The sequence below is a fragment of the Diadema antillarum genome, unplaced genomic scaffold, assembly GCF_040938485.1.
Source record: "Diadema antillarum isolate AM-2024a unplaced genomic scaffold, OU_Dant_1.0 scf00000146, whole genome shotgun sequence".
In the NCBI taxonomy this organism is placed as follows: Eukaryota; Metazoa; Echinodermata; class Echinoidea; order Diadematoida; family Diadematidae; genus Diadema; species Diadema antillarum.
The window spans coordinates 2514260-2532655 of NW_027271035.1; the positions used below are offsets into that span (position 1 = coordinate 2514260).

Here is an 18396-nt window from a genome sequence, read left to right on the forward strand (position 1 = left end):
AACTTATGGGGAAGCGGTAGACGTCACGTTGCGTATTTTTGAAAAAAACAAACAAACACACACACACACTAATCCGAGCTATACTTGTAGACGGGTAGCCTTTAACACTTCAACGAACAGACCTCCTGTGAGCGCCGGGTTTAGGACGTGCGAGGCGCCGGAATGAGCCATCCGCATTGGCAGCGGATCAATGTATTCTCGCCTTTGTTATCACTTGGATGAACAAGAAGGAAGGTGCCTTGAACCAACAGTCTAGGAACTGACCAACAATATCTAATTGCAGTCACAGACTGTCACTGGACGTGTGTCGTGCGGGCTATGTAGGATGGCGTGCGGAGGTGCCAGGCGCTGGCTCGTCGTGGCCGGTGCGATGTTCGTGCTCTTCCTCGAAGCTGGAACGGCCAAGTCGTTCGGCGTGCTCCTCGTCGACGTGACCCGAAACCTCAACGTGTCGACAGGATTCGCTGGGCTCGTCTTTGGTTCTTCGCAGGGGCTCGTGTATCTCCTCTGTAAGTTCAGCATCACTATGTAGGCCTATATATACGTCTTTCATGACGTTAAAGCTATGCTGCTACCACACAGTATTATGTATTTGTTGTGCTATAAGACTCTCCTAGCATGGGACTAGCTCAGGGTTACTTTTTTTTTCGGGGGGGGGGGGGTGGAAGGTGGAGACGGGGCGAGGGTTTAAGTCATACCGTTAAAATCATGCCCCACCACGCTTACTTTCTTTCGAATATTATGATTCGATGACCATAGTGAACTATATAATTGGTTCAAACTGTTTGACATGTGAATTATCTTTGTAACCTCATTCAATAACGTCATAACCCTAACTGTGTCAAGGACATTGGAATGTGTGTTTAATGATATGGGTTTTTTACATTTGGTTTTTATATTTGGTTTTGGTTTTATTTCTGCACTTTTCATCATTCGATTAAAAATAACATCATGAATGATATTTTCTTAACATTTTCAAAACAAACTAACATAATCAATAATATGTTTCAACATTGCGGACGAAAGTAAATACAGTGCAAACATAACTTACAAATCTCCTATCAACGATCATAAACGACGCCAGCTAAAAGGGAATGCTTATAAGGTGAAAAATGCATCAGACCACATATCGTAAGCGTGTGCTTGAAATGATAGTGGCCCGAGGAAGTGGTAGTGGAAAGAAGAATCGAAAAAGAGAGGGAGTGTTAAGTCTGATATTGTGAAAGGTGCATCGTGATAAGTGCGGAAGTGAATGGACCTCAAAATAATGGATAACTACGAATAAAAAAGGATTCAAAAATAATTGCATCAAAACCATAATGCAAATGAGATATTTTCTGCGCCAATTACAATATAATATAATATAATATAATATAATATGATATAATATAATATAATGTAATATAATATAATATAATATTATATTATATTATATTACATAATATAATATAATATAATATAATATAATATAATATAATATAAAATAACATGATATTATAATATAATGTGTTCTGTGCCAATTGGCACTCCAAGCAGACAAAGGGTTAAGAATAACGCGTAAAGGTCATCCATAAGGTCACACCAGGAGAGGGGTAAAGGTGACAGTATGAAGTTATCAGAGTATGTATTAGTTCGATACCGTAATGCCGTGCACTTGTTTAAAACTGATAATGCGTATTTGAACAAGATATTTCAAACAGACAAAAGACATGAAATTGAGATAGTCTATACGGTATACCATAGAGCGGGACATGAGGGGGTACTAATAGAACCCATGCCCCCTGATACAGAAGTCTTCTGAGTGTGGCCTTGTATCCCTTCATTCATACCAGACTAAAGTAAAGTTGTGACAGGTGAACAAGAGGCGTGTTATCATGCATGGCATTAGGTCTGGCATCCTTGAAAATTGGTTGATCATTCTCCGAGAAGTCAACTATCAACTGATGTTTTATAAAGGTGTGGGTTTGTTACTGAGATATGTTAAGTATATATGGGCATTTCCGTATCAAGTCTACAATATTAATCGCATAATGCAATAATTACAATTATTATGACAACAGTATTAAACAAGGACCGAACAGCTGTGAACATAATGCGTCTTTTCCTATGGTGACCGCATTTATCGCGACTCGAGATTAGGTGTTGAAATAGCATTGTTGTGTTGAGCTAAGATCACAGATTTCACGTTATCAAGGATGGTACAATAATAACTAGAGAGGGGCCGTCAAAGGCGGCAGACCCACGCCTAAGTACAAAGTCGGGGTAAACATAATGTGCATTCGGTCATCTACCAGAATTCGGCCACTTAATTGCCAGTGTGCTTTATCACCAGCCAGTGAGTTCTACCAAAGATCGTACACTGAAGTGTACGATCTTTGGTTCTACAGTCACATCACACGCAAATCACATAATTACACATACGGTATTAACACTCATTCACGTACAGGAAAGTCCTTAAGTCTCCTCCAAAAATCCAACGAAAATCCCAAATTCCACCGTCAAAAGTGCAGAATCGGAACTTTTCCAAGCGCGCGCGAATTAAGTCCAGTTTTAAGAGTATTGTCTACGCGACGGGTCGCGGAAAAAGCGCTAAAAATCGAGAAATACGCCGTTTTCTTGCGGGATATTTTGATTATAGCAAGCCGAGAGTGTGATGATATCAAAGGTCGTATGAGTGTACGATCTTTGATGGTATCCACAAAAGCAAAAAAGAAAAACAAAATTTACGTACCCCCTAGGCAATTACCCCTATGATTAGTGTCTACGGGAATTATTCAATGCAAGGGTTGAATGCAAATGTCTACTGCACCAGTATTCGGCCACCAACGAGCGCCGCAACGTCCCCGGTGCAATTTTGCACCAACAGTGTAGAGCGCGATGCATTTTCAGCGGCCTTGCACACGCATTGACATTGAGCACGCATATCGTGCAGTGTGACTGCGACCGAGCAAAATGCTCCTCCAACGAAAAAAACAATCAATGTTAATTTGAAAAATCATCAAATATCAAAGGTCGTATGAGTGTACGATCTTTGATGGTATCCACAAAAGCAAAAAAGAAAAACAAAATTTACGTACCCCCTAGGCAATTACCCCTATGATTAGTGTCTACGGGAATTATTCAATGCAAGGGTTGAATGCAAATGTCTACTGCACCAGTATTCGGCCACCAACGAGCGCCGCAACGTCGCCGGTGCAATTTTGCACCAACAGTGTAGAGCGCGATGCATTTTCAGCGGCCTTGCACACGCATTGACATTGAGCACGCATATCGTGCAGTGTGACTGCGACCGAGCAAAATGCTCCTCCAACGAAAAAACAATCAATGTTAATTTGAAAAATCATCAAAATACGGGCCAGTTTGTGATGACGGAGAACGAACTTTCATAAATCTAGAAGGACATAGTCCCTCAAATAGGCCTAAACGTAAATTTCGGAATTCTTACGAACATTTGAGCAGCGAAGTCGGATCGTTGGGGAGTTTATGTCTTCGTATGGTAGCGGAAAATCGCAAAGTGAGAAACGGGAAATTTTCGGAATGGTCACTATACCATGGGGTCAAAACTTCAAGGTCACACAGAATTTGCAAGGGTCAACCGATTATCACCAAAATCTAATCGATTCTTTCCTGTCATTATCCAAACATTCCCTGAACATTTCGTGCAAATCCGTTTACCCGTTCTCTTGTTATCTTGTACACAAACAAACAAACAAACAAACAAACAAACAAACAAACAAACAAACAAACAAACAAACATACGGAACCCTTTACATAACCCCCTGCCGATTTTCATCGGCGTGGGTAAAAATGAGCAACAGAGAATCGCTCAAGCTCACAGATTATTTCATAGTACGTTAAGGACAATGGCAATGACAGATCGCTCTCCAGACCGACACAACATAATTTCTGAGCATTTCTTATTCAGTTTATAGCTATATGACAATACCTAAAGATGGTATCTCACTGAGCGGCGAACGTTTGCGAACACAGCGAATTTGAGATTCGCCAACTTTTCTGACGAATGTTTGCGAAAAATCAAGGTTCGCTTCTGCCATTAGCGACAGTTAGCGACTTTTAGCGATATTTAGCGACAATTAGCAACACTTCAGCGAATGTTTGCGAAAGTGTTTGCGAAACACAGGTGGCGACTATTAGCGACTGTTAGCAAATGTTAGCAACAGTTTTGCAAATGTTAGCGACAGTTTTGCAAATATTAGCAACTGTTTGCAAATCCCTTGCGACAATTTGCGAATGTTTTGGGACCTGGAAAAGTACCAGGCGATCATAGTGAGACCCTTAAAACGAACGTACAACCTTCCACTGCATTCAGATCTCCTCTGACTACCGTTCAAGATGGATTTCCAGAATAATGGAAATGAATTTCTGCCAAGAAGAGGCTCAACGTGCTGCTATCCTTGAAGAGCTGCTTTGCCTGGCTGCTGCTACAGCCATCGTGCAGCTTAAGAGAAAGAAGATGAAGAAAAACAAGAAAGGAAGAAGAAAAGAAAAACAAGAAAGGAAGAAGAAAAGAAAGACTGTTTGGGTCAGAGAGTGGTTGTTGCAGAGGACAGACTTTGGTCAATATGAAAAGCTTTTGCAGAAATTACATGATGGAGATGTCAAGAGCTTCAAGAACTTTCTTGGAGTGGAACCTTGCCTGTTTCAGGAGCTTTTATATATATATAGGAACCATATGGTTACTTGTTCGCTAGCAGTGGCGAATCAAATAAAAATGTTAGCGACACCGTATTACGACCGTTTGCGAATTCTTACGAGTGTTTTGCGAATGTTTGCAACTGTTAGCGAAAATACAAATTTGCAAAGAAATTTTGAACATGTTCAAAATTTCTTTGCGACAAGAAAAACTGCTTTGCGACAATAAAAACCGTTTGCGAACTTTCTTGCAACTGTTAACGAACCTTTTGCAACCCTTTACGAACCCTGGCGAAATCCCAAATTCGCTATTACGTTCGCAAACGTTCGCCGCTCAGTGAGATACCCCCTTTACCATTTCAGACCTCAGCTGGTAGACCTCAGCTGAAATCACCAACGCTTTGATAATTCAACTTGCAGCATTAGGAATTAAATATAACAGTGTAAAATAGTGTTCTATCTCGTTATCCCCCCCCATAAAAAGTATACATATTGAATACCTTTTCCTGGAATTCAGCATATTGCGAACTCACATTTAATTTTATTTTGTGACAGATGATTTGCCTGTGACAGGGCGAATCGATAAAATCGTTTGAATATTTTTCCCCTTTATCTGTGTGTTTTAAAATATTTGCAATGATGTTCACATCTGAATGTTTGGTTGCTTATATTTCAGTTCAATGTCTTCCAGAGTGAAAATGATACCATGAATTCTCTGCCTTGCAATGATTTGTGTGTGTGTGTGTGTGTGTGTGTGTGTGTGTGTGTGCGTGTGTGTGTGTGTGTGTGTGTGTATGTGTGTGTGTGAGATAATCCACTGAGAAGTTCATTTGTCACTTCTGTAAACGTGTAAACACTTGTCACTATGTCTATTTGCTGTTGTGTCCACTCGTATAGTCCTACAACACTCTAAAATATTGAAGGGGGTCTCTTGAACGACCTATAGACTTGATTGATTCTATCAATATTCTTCATGAATTTTGAATGCTGCTGCTCGTTTCGTGGAAAGAACGCGCGGTGACGAATCGGTTTGATTGAATTTAGAATTCATTGTGTACAAATTGAAATGGCATAGTTCTTTCTCAGAACTCGTGTTAAAGCTCAAACGGATTATGAATTGAGAAACAAAAGTCACCATAATGTTTCAGGACATGATGGTACGAAGCAATCCAATGTTTTTTGGACGATATATAGGATTATTAGAGCAGATAATTCTCCATAGAGAAAGTGGACGTTGTATGCTATCAGAAAGGTAAAATAACCACATTAAATTTCTTTATTTTCACCCCTTCTTTACTATTGTTTGGCAGGAGCGGGAAAACATATCCGTGGCAAAGCGAAATATAGATGATAGGCATCACAAATTAAGAGACATTATCAGAGGTAGTTGAGGTATATGACGTCACGATAGATCTGTAGTAATGGTTCAAACTATTGGAGAGAAAACGCGGTCTGATTAATATCGATTGCAATCATTTCCACCATATTAGCAACCCAGGCGATTTGGGTTGCTATCCGATTTCCTCTCCCGAAAGAAAGAAATGCAAGACACAAAAACACACACGCACACACACATGCACACACACACACACACACACACACACACACACACACACACATACACAAAATCCCTGTCCCTATTTTCCTCTCTTTGTCTTTTTCTACTTTAAATATATATACAATTTATTGTATAGATTTGTATTTTAATATGTAAACCAACAAGGAGTAAATTGTGTAATTTTGTCTGCATTTATCTTTTCAAAACACTATCAATTGTAATATAATATTTCAAAGGAGCCCTGATTCATAAGGAATACAATTCAACAAAATTTCCAAGTTGGCTTGAATAAAACGAGTAACCTCAGATGAACAAAATGATAAGGTTCATCGAAATGAGACCTAAAGTAAATATTATGTTACAGAAGTGTGACGTTTCGTATATTATGTCTCTATCGAATATAATAGTAATATTCGTTGCAAGCACGCACACGAACTTGAATAGGCGATGCTGTAATTTCCTCACAGCTCTCCCATTGTGCATTAAAAAAATATTACAAAATAATGCCCTGGTCAATAGCGTGGAAACTTCCACTCTTTTGAGTCTAAGTTCATCGTTTCAAGAATATTACAAGATCGTTTTACCTCAATGCGAAGAAACGTATTTTGTTCCATTTCATGTCAACAAAGAGGGTATTTATTGCAGATTTATGTACGATTTGATGGGAGACTATTGAAGCAATGACACTATCACAAACACAGAACAACAATAACATCAACAATATCGTACTTATATAGCGCTCTTACAACGAGTGAGGATGTATCACAGCACTTACAAAAGAATATCAAACTTACATCATGTACATTAAGGTGTATAAGGGGAAAGCAACAAATGGAAAATAATTATGAAATATACATAATTAATCAATCAATTTCACTGTTGAAAAGGAAAGTCTTAAAGGATTTTTGAAAAACTGCTAGAGATGGTGATTCCGAATACTCTGGAGGATCTGATTTCATATTAGGCGTGGGGAAGGATTTTGTCTCCTGTCCGAGTAAGAGTCCTGGGTTATATAACAAGGTTGTTTCATGAAAACATGTACAAGTTGTGAACTTGCGTAACTTTAGCTTTGAAGAAACGAGAACATGTAAAGTTGTAAATTTGCATAACTTTGAAGAAACAATTACTGTCATTCTTGAACACTAAGTGGAAATGCACAGTAAACACAAAAGGGCGAACGACACCCCTGCCTCGCATAAAATGGAGGCACGTGGAGAAATGGACGCGTTGATCGTATAATATAAACTAGCAGTAGAATCAAGATTGATGATGGAACGTTCACTGATCACCACCTCCGAGGCGAGTAGGTTGGCAAAGAAGCGATTAGATTTCTGTCGGCAGCCGGAATATCCGGGTTTGAGAATATAGTATATTGATATACTCCATACCTAGGAAGCATATGCCCCGGTATTGCCGCATAATAAACGCTTTATGGTTGTGATGTCAAGGGAGAGTGTCCCGAGTTATATTTCTTATTGCGTCTGCTCTTATAAATGTACCTCCTCGCAGAACATGATATTGTTGTGTTCAAATTGCCGAATTTGACCTTGTAAGTATGTGTATTCAAATTATTATTCTTTTTTAAGGAAAATGGTTCACCTTATGCAAATAATTGATATCCTGTATGATTATAAAACATGTTCGTGTAACAATATCTCTGATTGTCAATATGATCAAAATTCTTCTTTCCTTTTATCATCTGTTCGGTGCTTCTTTCTGTGTTAAGTATCTGTAATCAAGTATGATATATCTCACAGAATAAATTCCTTGAGTGGTTCACAATATACAAGAGTGCTTTTTAGTGGACCTCTCAGTTCTTCCCCCCTCTAAACATAACTTCGTACTTTGCCGGTATGCATGCATTATATCTATTTGTTAACTATCATTTATTTTTCAGACGGCCGAATGTATGCAAATAATACAATTCCTGATTTATTCTATGTAATTTTAATGTTTTGTTGGAAAAAAGGAACGAAAAATTAAATGAGTTGAATTGAATTCTGCGTGTCGCATCCGGTATCCAGGTTTTAAAAATCATGACTACATGTATTCGTAGGTAGTTTGTCAATACATAGACATGTGAAGAAATTGCATATAGTTGCAAACATTGGGCAAACTTGTCTATTACATTTAGATCAACCATATACAACTTCGCCTCTTAACTTCGCAGTGCCTAACGTGTAAAAGGTGTCAACAAAGACTGAATAATGCTACAAAAATTAAATGCCCGACTTCAAACACAAATAACGAAAAGAACACTCAAAGAGAAGTTTGATCTGGAGCTCGAATAGTCATTTATATATTCATATTTATAACGGCTTTATTATTGTTTAAACCAAGATACAGGTTTAGTCACGGCTATTCTCTCCCATTTTACTTACGAATCTTGAGTGTAAAAAGTATACGTGCTGCTACTGAGCACAGTCCATATACGAATCAAACTAGTCCAGTAGACGGTCCCATGCATAGACCATTAATAGTACACGACCCGGAAAATGTGTTACATATAATTTTTGTTGTTGTTGTTGTTGTCGTTGTTTTTGTAGTTGTTGATGATGATGATTCGTATGCCAGAAGGGTTTTGAAGTACATTTAGCTCTGTTGCCATCTTGGCAACCTTGGCCAACTTTTTATTAGCCAAATTAGCAAAACCATATAGCATGTGTATTATAATATGTAATATACCGCTGGTTTTAGTTAAGAAAGCCAGAAAATACGGACATAAGACGACTTTTCAAAGGGTTTCTATCACTAGGAACCAATTTGAAATAACAATTTCTATATTGAACTATATTTTAAGAGTTGTTGGTGTTTTAGATAGCATAATTAGCATAATTACTTAATTTGCATAGGTACAATAGTCTTGCAGATGATAGTATATACCATGTACATGACGTGGAAAAGTTGTTTAGTAAAAAGGTGTTTGTTTTTGGGTTTTTTTTTATTCGTGTTGTAGATGGGTTTGAAGTACATTAACGTTATTTACCTCCTTGACAGCCTTGGGCACTTATCTTTATTAGTCTAATCAGCACATCCAGCTAATAAGCAAAATATGTAATATGCTGTTACTTTCAATGCAGGTAACCTGAAAACACGGATGGGCCTAGTACAACTTTTTTAGGGTTTTCCATGTCAAAGGAAAATCCTTGATAAGTTTTATCGTCTATGTATTCAGTCTATCCAGGTAGGCTAATAAAATAGTTGATCAAGTTTGCCAAGCAGGCAGCCCATTTAAACTTAATTGATATCCGTATATAGAACACAAACCACAAAAGAAAACCTTGTAGGGCCTATTTAACTTTTCCGGTCCGACAAATTTCTACTCCACTAAATGAGTTTATGTCATTGTGCGGCAAGTGACCTCTAGGAACAAAACAAACCAAAAGATAATAATTATTGTGTTTTTTCCAGCTCTTTTCAGCACGCCCCTGCTAAAGCGGTTTTCCATGAGACAGCTCGCCATGGCTGGAGGCCTGATTGGCTCCGTGGGCCTCATGTTTTCCTCTCTGGCGGAGAATGGCTCCCAGTTCGCGGCGGCCATTTTGATTTACGGTGAGTAGCCCTGTACCGCCACCAACCCGTTTCATAGGTTACTACAAAACTCACGTTAGCAAATCCATACAGGTTAAAAACACAGAAACACTCTCAAACACACGCACACACGTCATGAGGAAGGGAATTTGCATCAAACCTTGATAGCGTTCATATACAACAGTCAGTTGTTTCCGTTGATTGCTTTCTCATTATGATTTCGTATGAAGTAATAAACCCCATCACTATCGCGGTTAACGTTGTCATGTACATGTAATATAGCAATGGAATATTTAGAATATTATCCCGACATGGTTAAACGAATTCAAATCATTTAGTTATAACGATAAAATGGTTGTTCCCTTTCTCTCCTCAACCCCTTGCAATCGGCAGATATTACGACTGTCATTAATCACACCGGATGATTGTATCCAAAGTAACCATTACAATATATCCTGGTGAGTGCGCACATATTTCTTGTGACATACTCCCCAACATTCCTGCTAGAATTACTTACGACATACACCATGTTCTGAACATTAGGAACCCTCCAGTGCCGTACGGAGGTTCAGGATTGATGGATGGCTCAAAATAGTCCTCCGTCTGAGCCTTTGTGGTACTCTTGCCACCAATATAACCTTGCTTTTGGCTATACGTATTGACATTGCAATATCACGGAATGATAGACTACCTTGGCAATAAAGGCTGGCAGGGCTTCTCCATATTATTATTGTTTTGGAGAAGAAGACGTTGCACAAGGAGCTGTTATTTCCTACAGCATTCCGAAGATGCCTTCATTGCTCGATCTAAGTGGTTTTCTATTCCGACGATTCTTTGAATTTCTTTGAATGACCATTAGGCAATGTTAGGAGGCTGAGTACGGGGACATGTTTTATTGAGAAGCTTATAAGAAATGTCATATCTAAAGATTGTTTGTGTTTTTTGTTTGTTCGTTCGTTTGTTTGTTTGTTTGCTCGTTTACTTGTTCGGTGGTCCAATTTCTTTGTTCATAAAAGATATAATTATGTCATTGTATGTAAGGGGATTTCACAATGTCTCTTTTGAGGCGGTTGTAGAAACGGGTACCATGCAACGGCGAAATGATATGTCTAAACTTATTGGATTGTATCATTAATCTTAAATACAATTAATGACAAGCAATTTTAACCGCCTCATCACATTGTTTACAGTCGATTACGATACTTTTTTGATGAAGTATCTATCTATCTGATAAATTTTCAAATGCGAGTGGAATTTGACCAATCCATGATGATTGGGTGACAGTCATCTTGACATCTTTAAAGGGGCATTCCGGACGATTTTCATAATTTCACATCATGTAGTACATAAATTAACAGCTCCATGTATAGATTCGTGGAATTTATTGCGGTCCTTGAGCAGAGAAACTAATAAATTGAAAATCTTGAACAAATTACACTGAACAGTGTTGATGACACCAGAGCCTCATTTATTTCAGAAATGTAGCAGTGTAATTCCATTACAATACCGCTTGCTCAACAAGTTCACCTGTGAAAAATCTATGCATGCTTTCTTCTTTTGTTCTGCTTCCTTGAGCCCCAACTCATACATTCTTATGGTGAGGCTGCCATGTCATTATCCTTGTTCATTGCAATTTGTTATAGATTTTGAAAACATTCTCATTCCTCATCCCAATCACTATAAATTCTGAAACTCTGTACTCAGTTTAACTAATTTATAGTTGTTCAAATGTAAAAATCTGAAAATCATCCGGAGGTCCCCTTTAAGATACAGGAACACGTGATCTTTTGACAAATTGTGGACAATCTTCTTGCAATCATACCTGAGGGCACATCATCATTTATTTTGTTTTCTTCTATCAAAGTCGTCTGATGTGAAATTCAGAGAGAATATTGGGTTTCATTTGAGAAGGTAAATGAGCTAGTGGTCGTTATCTGCACGGCCCTAGTTGAGTGAGACAATACATTTCTGAAAGACAAATAATGTTTATCTTCTGGTTTGTCTTATAATGCTTGGTTGCCGTCATAGTCATTCATCTATAAGGGCAATATAATCTCACTCCATGTTCAACTTGACCTCAATCAATAGAGTGAAATCAATTCTCAGAATAGTAGGCGTTTCGTGAAAAGGTGTCAATATTGAACGCAGCCGCAATCGCAGATTAGATGAAGTGATGATGTAGTCACATCACCATTCATCCATCGCTTTTTTCATTAAAAAACAAAAACAAAACAAAACAGGTATTACAAAAATCATGTGTTTGGTCGATGTTTCAGCAGCTACTAGATTCTTCTTATGAATGTCTGAATCACATGAGCTTGATTTGGGTTCATGGGTTCGAGGCCCACGAAGCCTGACACTTTGTCCACATTGCTGCTCTCCACCCACGAGTATAAATGAGTACCTAGTAGGATGAAGCTCCCCAGGGAGTACAGAGTGAGCAATGTCAGTGCTAGTTGGAATAGGCCTATCCAGTGACCGGGGTGATTATTATACAAATGATGCACAGGATAGAGTGCGTTAGTGGAGGCGTATAGCGCACTCGAGGGTATTTACAATTGTGAAACATGCACGAGGCGAAGCCGAGTGCATGTTTCACTACATTGTAAATACCCGAGAATGAGCTATACGCCTCCACTAACGCCACGAAATAATCCTGTGCATCATTTGTTTTATAAAATGGGTCGAAAATTCGAAAACTAACAGCATTTTCAGCGTTTTTCACGTACCTTTGTGGGTCAAGACGTCCGAAGATGTTCGTCCCAAACATTTACGCACGTCGCACTCGGAAATCCCGCACATATAAGTATGATGGGGGAGGGGGGGGGGGGTGGGTTTCCGGACACTTAAGTTCCCGCATGAAAACTTACTTATTTTACGTAGAATATGCACCCTTTACCTTAAATACTTGATATAGACTCCTCATATAGGCCTACTAGACAACATACTTTGAAAACGGCGTGAGAATTAACCTGCTAAATCGTTGGATTTGCCCTTCAAAGTGACTCCATGTACGCGTCCGGTCCCACAACGCTTGGTCTACTGTACTGTACGTAAGAGTATACGTACGCCACACATATTATGCATGTATGCACAAGGGAAGAAAGGCCGGCCGGCCGGCAGCCCGAACTAGAAGATGTTTACAGGATTGACAGCGCGTATGTATGCAATTCAAAGGAGCCGCCGCGCGCACAGACGATCGGCAATAGGATTTAACACGCAGTGCAATGGGACTAGAATAACCAAAGCACACGTGACTCATTTCAGCGCTTCCTATTGGCTACATTCTTGAACCCATTTTATAATATATAGTACGCATGGTCATGATGGTATATATGCGCCTACAGGCACTCAAGTATTATTATCATTATCAACATGATTTTTATCATTAATTATTAATCTTATTATCATCATCGTCATAATTGTTATTATTGTCTTCATCATCATCATCATCATCATTCTTACCTTTCGTGTAGTCACAGCTCGGTAATTATGGCACAGCAATAGTGTGATGCAGAAAGTAGAGGGTTTTTCTTCTAAGTTTCAATGCGAACAAAGAAAACTTAGTGAAAATCTGTGTGTTCATTCAAGTCGGTAGGAGACTTGGAAGACGAAGACACGTTTGAACGAATCTCATTTCTCCTTGTCGTCCACAGGGGTCGGCTACAGCGCTCTTGTGATTCTGGCGAACGCATGTCCTGCAGACTACTTCCCTGATTCCTTCCAAGTAGCCTCCAGCGTCCTCATTGCAGGAGGTGGCATAGGTAACATGATCCTACCGGTCGTCACCCAGTTAATCACTGACGCTTATGGCTGGAAGTCGGCTCTCTTGATGCTAGGGGCTCTGAATCTCCACTCCGTCGTGTACGGCGCCCTCATCAAGCCCTCGAAACCTCAAGGGCGAGTCGCTGGTAACAATCCCGAACACGCTTACAAGCCGGTGTTCCTCGAGGAAGCCAAGTGGAACGAGTCTTCTTTCGTGAGCGCGAACATAACATACTCCAGTACGATAGCAACCTCTCTGGAGGTCGAGGACTGCCTGTGTGACGAGGACAAAGAACAAACGCCCTCGATGGAAGCAAACGTATCTGCTTCGTCTTTGGAGTCGTCAGTGAATGAAGCCGATTGTACTTACTCGTCGAACTCGAAAGGGGATCGCGTAAACTTCACCATTGCTCCTGTTTCACCGAGAGATGACGAAAGTGAAGAGAGCTGTGCATCTGAAAGTCAAAGCTCACCAAAACGCGAAGACATGGCCTCAAGAGTTATATTCTTGGCGATGGATAGTTCAGAGCGAGGTAGGCCAATAATGTCTAAGTCGTCACTTGTAGAATTATCTACGCAAAATTCGACGGGGCATTCCCCTCGCACGAGGACGGTCGTATTACAATACGAAGGTCAGTGCAAACGACAATCGCAGACGTGTTGTTCACCGGTAGCAAGACGCGGCTTTACAACCTTCCTCAAGTCATTCGACTTTTATCTCTACAGAGATTTCCCTCTCGTATTCACCGTGCTCTCTATCAACGTCGTGCTCTATGCCGTCACCTACATCGCCTGGGTTGTTTTCCTCATCCCCAATGCCGAGGCCAAGGGCATCCCGTCGGATGAGGCTGTCTTCTTGGCGACGATCGGTGGCGTTGCCGACATCGCCGGCCGATTCGTCGCCGGATTCATTGCGGAGAAGGTCTGGATGGATAACGATGCTTTCTACGTCGTGATGAGCGTCGTGGCGGGAGTGGCATTCCTCATCAACTACCTCGCCTCGTCGTTCTGGTTCCTGGGAATCCTTGCTGCCCTCAACGGCTTCACTCTCGGAGTGAAGACGACCCTGATCAACATCCTAGTGAAAATCAAGATTCCCGACGACCGCTTCAAGGCGGCCCTGTCCATCATTTTCTTCGTCAGTGGTGTCGGTGCTCCTGTCAGTGGAATCGTTATGGGTGAGAAAGCAATTAATTGTTTGTCTAGACTTCAATTTACTCATCAGGTGCTGGGGGAATTTTGGTACAAAACTATCATCTTGCCATCTTTTAATCGGCACATTTGAATTTCACTGCAGATCTCTTAGACAAAGATTAACCTACTAAGATCAAATGATTAAATTCATATAATCTACACAAAATCAGAAATAAAAAAAAATGTTCCAATTTGAGAGAGAAACAGAAACATTAGTCCTCTTCAAGAATCTTGCTAACTTAAGAGACAGTTATAGATATAGCTTTTAAAAGTTTCTCTTAAAAATTCTGCAACTGACAAGAACAACCACTATCAAATTATAAAAGGTTTCATTGAATGAGGGTTCTTTCTAAACTTTATGAGCCACTAACTAGTGAAAACTTCAAATCATAGTAAAAAGAGACAACGCCAAACCACGGAAAAACGATTTCTGTGATATGATCGGTTACATGCAAAGAAGAAAGAAACAGAATGTTTTGCATTTTTAAATAAATTAATGTATGGAAGTGTTATTGAAGACAAATAAAGAATTTTGGCAAAACTTGATGAGAAATATGTGAAATTCAAATGGTTTTGTGATACTACAAAAGCATTTTTCTAATTTGAGACGTACCTGGGTCTTACTGATGAATGTATGGAAAGATCCAAGTTTAAATAGTTGATTCAGGCTTTTTAAAAAACATTTTCTACTATTTTGACATTAACTTTTATATTCAACTGAAAACAGTTAGACCACTTTATCTGAAATCAACCTATCAACTACTGCTCTATTTCTGTTTAGCTTCATCTTTGTGATTGATTTTTAAAATGACATTTCCTATCAATTTGTCGACGGTATGGAGTGCGTCCGACAAAAGGTCATAGTTTGATTGCCTAATTACGTTCGGCTCTGACTTATTGTGCATGCAGTGAAAGCAGGATTTTTTTTCTGTCAAACATTGGAAAAATAATCTGGAGTAATGGAGACCCAGACGTTTGATGGGTTGCTCTCTCCTTCTACTTTTTCTTCGAATTGCCTCCTTTCTCCATCCTTTCCTCGTCAGCTGTTTGGTCTTTCTTTTGTCTGCACAGACAGCTTGATGTAGTCTACGATAAGCAATTAAAACAATTTGGAGCGGATGGAATAAACGATCGACAGGTGGATTTCAAAATCAATTGACGGGCACATTTGACTTCCATGAGCATTCCTAGCCTTCCTATGTGAACATGTTGTACACACGTCAAGTATTTTTAATTAAAGGTTAATATCTATACCATGTCTAGTGCTTGTAGTTGAGTTGCGGCATAATCACAGATCTAGTAATTGTACGCCGAGGACAAAAGCCAGTCTGTTTCCAAACTTGGCTTTATTCCTGATATAAAACAACGTCCTCAATGTCATAAAAAAGGATGCATGTACCATTATATAAAAGCGGTAAGGTACTAGTATCATAATAGATTTTGGGCTTCATTAATTTCCTTGCACGAACAAAGAAACATACAAGAGAAACATACAAAGATACAACAATTGGGCAATGAGAGTGTGGTATGCGAAGGAAGAGTATGATGAAACGGATGGAAATGCTTTGTCACACCAAGGTACGCAATGTATCATTCTTCCCTCTCCTTCAGGCGCCATTTTCGACGTGACGGGGTCGTACAACATCTCATTCTGCATCGCTGGGGTGGTGGATTTCGCAGCTGCGGCCGTGATTCTTCTACCCCACGTGAGGTGCTGCCGCAGGGAAACCTTTGGACACCGCACTTTGCCCGACTGACGAATGAACACCTTTTGTTTTTGAATATCGAAAACTTTCAATCTTAGTTCCTGTTAGTGTATCACATGTACACATAACACACATGCACGCGCACACACAAACTGCATTTATCCTGTTCATTATATGCACCTATACTTGCCTGTACTCTCATATACAAAATCATGTGTTTGTGTGTGTGCGCGTGTGTGTTTATATAAGTCTATCATTAATATCTGCATTTGCATTATCCCATGTATTCAAATCGTTACTGTGCGTAGTCTGACCCTGATTAATTCTGAAACATAGTTGCTGTATTTCTCTTCGAGCCACATAGCTGCCACTGTGTTTTGTTTATCATGGCTGTCATGAAAGAGATTTCTTTTTTTTTTTTGGTGCATGTGTCAGCATGTCATCAAACTCTATGAACACGCATGGTGTTTATAACCTTGTCCTATGTGAAGAACTTGTTGGGGGAACGCAAAATATACCACTAGATTTTGATTTATAGGTGACGTAAAATGACTATTTCGATGGATGTCGACAATGGAAAGAGATACATGTAAATATGAATCGTATACCCGTGTACTAGGCGGAATGACATCAAACTGCATTGTTGCGTATACTTAGTCGCCGAAATGTACGGAGAAACCAGTGATAATTAATTGATACACAGATCATGCTCATACTAGCTCTCATTTGTCATTATCCACCATGTTGGGATGAGACCGATAGAGACAGGTGTAAGAACCATCAGTCTGAGTGGCCGATTACTTGTAATTACGAGCCGACGATTATATCAACATTTTCGTCTGTTGACTGGATACATGGTATATATAGGGGTGATTACCTTCCTAGCGAATCCTAGAATCATAGTTAACAGCACATATCCTCTCTCTCTCTTATGCGCTCGTCGATTACTGGCATTAAAAAAAAAACAGTGCAACAGAGGAACGACTGAAACACTTACTGTCCATTAAAATATTCTGCAACATGAGATAAATCATTTTCTGCATTAAGCTACTGTATAACTGTCCCCATCTCCTGAAAGTATAATACAGAGAGCAATACCATAGTAAACTTTGCAGGCAAGTGAGCAAGATGTCTTATGCTAATGATATTTTATGGCAACTATTATAACCACTGATGTCTCCATTTAAATTGGTGTGCAAAACTGTATATATATATATATATATATATATATATATATATATATATTACATATATACACATGTTGCCGGCGAAAAGAGAAAAATTGCACTATTTTCTCCACGAGTTGTATAAGTAACATTCAGCGAATATTTTTCCATTATATGTTTCGCAAACAAATATATCGAATACAAAAATACCATCCAACTGATGCTGAGTTTATGGTTATAAGGTTTGCGATACTAGTATATCACTTTGTACGTGTATACGTTTTAAGTTTCATATTCAGTAATCATTATTGTTGCAAAATCACATTTATTATCAGTTGTTTCTTTTGACATTTTCTCTGTGCTTGAAACCGAATGTCAGTACAATATATCAATGTGCAATATCATTACTTTATTTGCCAATTTATTCTGCTGTGATTGTCATAAGTTACATAAGTGGACCTATTCATCAATGCGCAAGTACATGTATGTTATTATATGTATCTGATTTATATAGGATGTTACCACGCAAGATGCAATCTCTTGAGTCACTAAAATCAGTTGCATTTCAAACTTCCTTGCGTTTATTTGGAAGGAGGCACCTAAAATATTGCGAATTTAGATGATTTTTTTTTTGATATTGTGTGCCTAGAATGTGTAATATCGAATTCGCATTAATTGTTTGTTTTCCCCTCAAATATTCTTGTCAGAACATAAAAATACAAATCAAATCTTACGGATGTCGCCCATTCATATTATTGAGGGCAGAAATAATGACGAGTAAGACTTCATGTGTTTGGTGTTTATACGTGGAGGGTGCTAAGAT

At 39.1% G+C, this 18396-nt stretch overlaps 1 protein-coding gene across 1 annotated transcript; it reads left to right on the forward strand.

Annotated features, from left to right (window-relative positions):
- The first annotated feature begins 325 nt into the window (after positions 1-325).
- Positions 326-16458, forward strand: LOC139721645 (monocarboxylate transporter 9-like). The gene is made up of 4 exons (XM_071632974.1): positions 326-509; positions 9623-9763; positions 13399-14685; positions 16313-16458. The coding sequence occupies exons 1-4, from the start codon at positions 326-328 to the stop codon at positions 16456-16458; spliced, it is 1758 nt and encodes a 585-aa protein (XP_071489075.1).
- The last annotated feature ends 1938 nt before the right edge of the window (positions 16459-18396 follow it).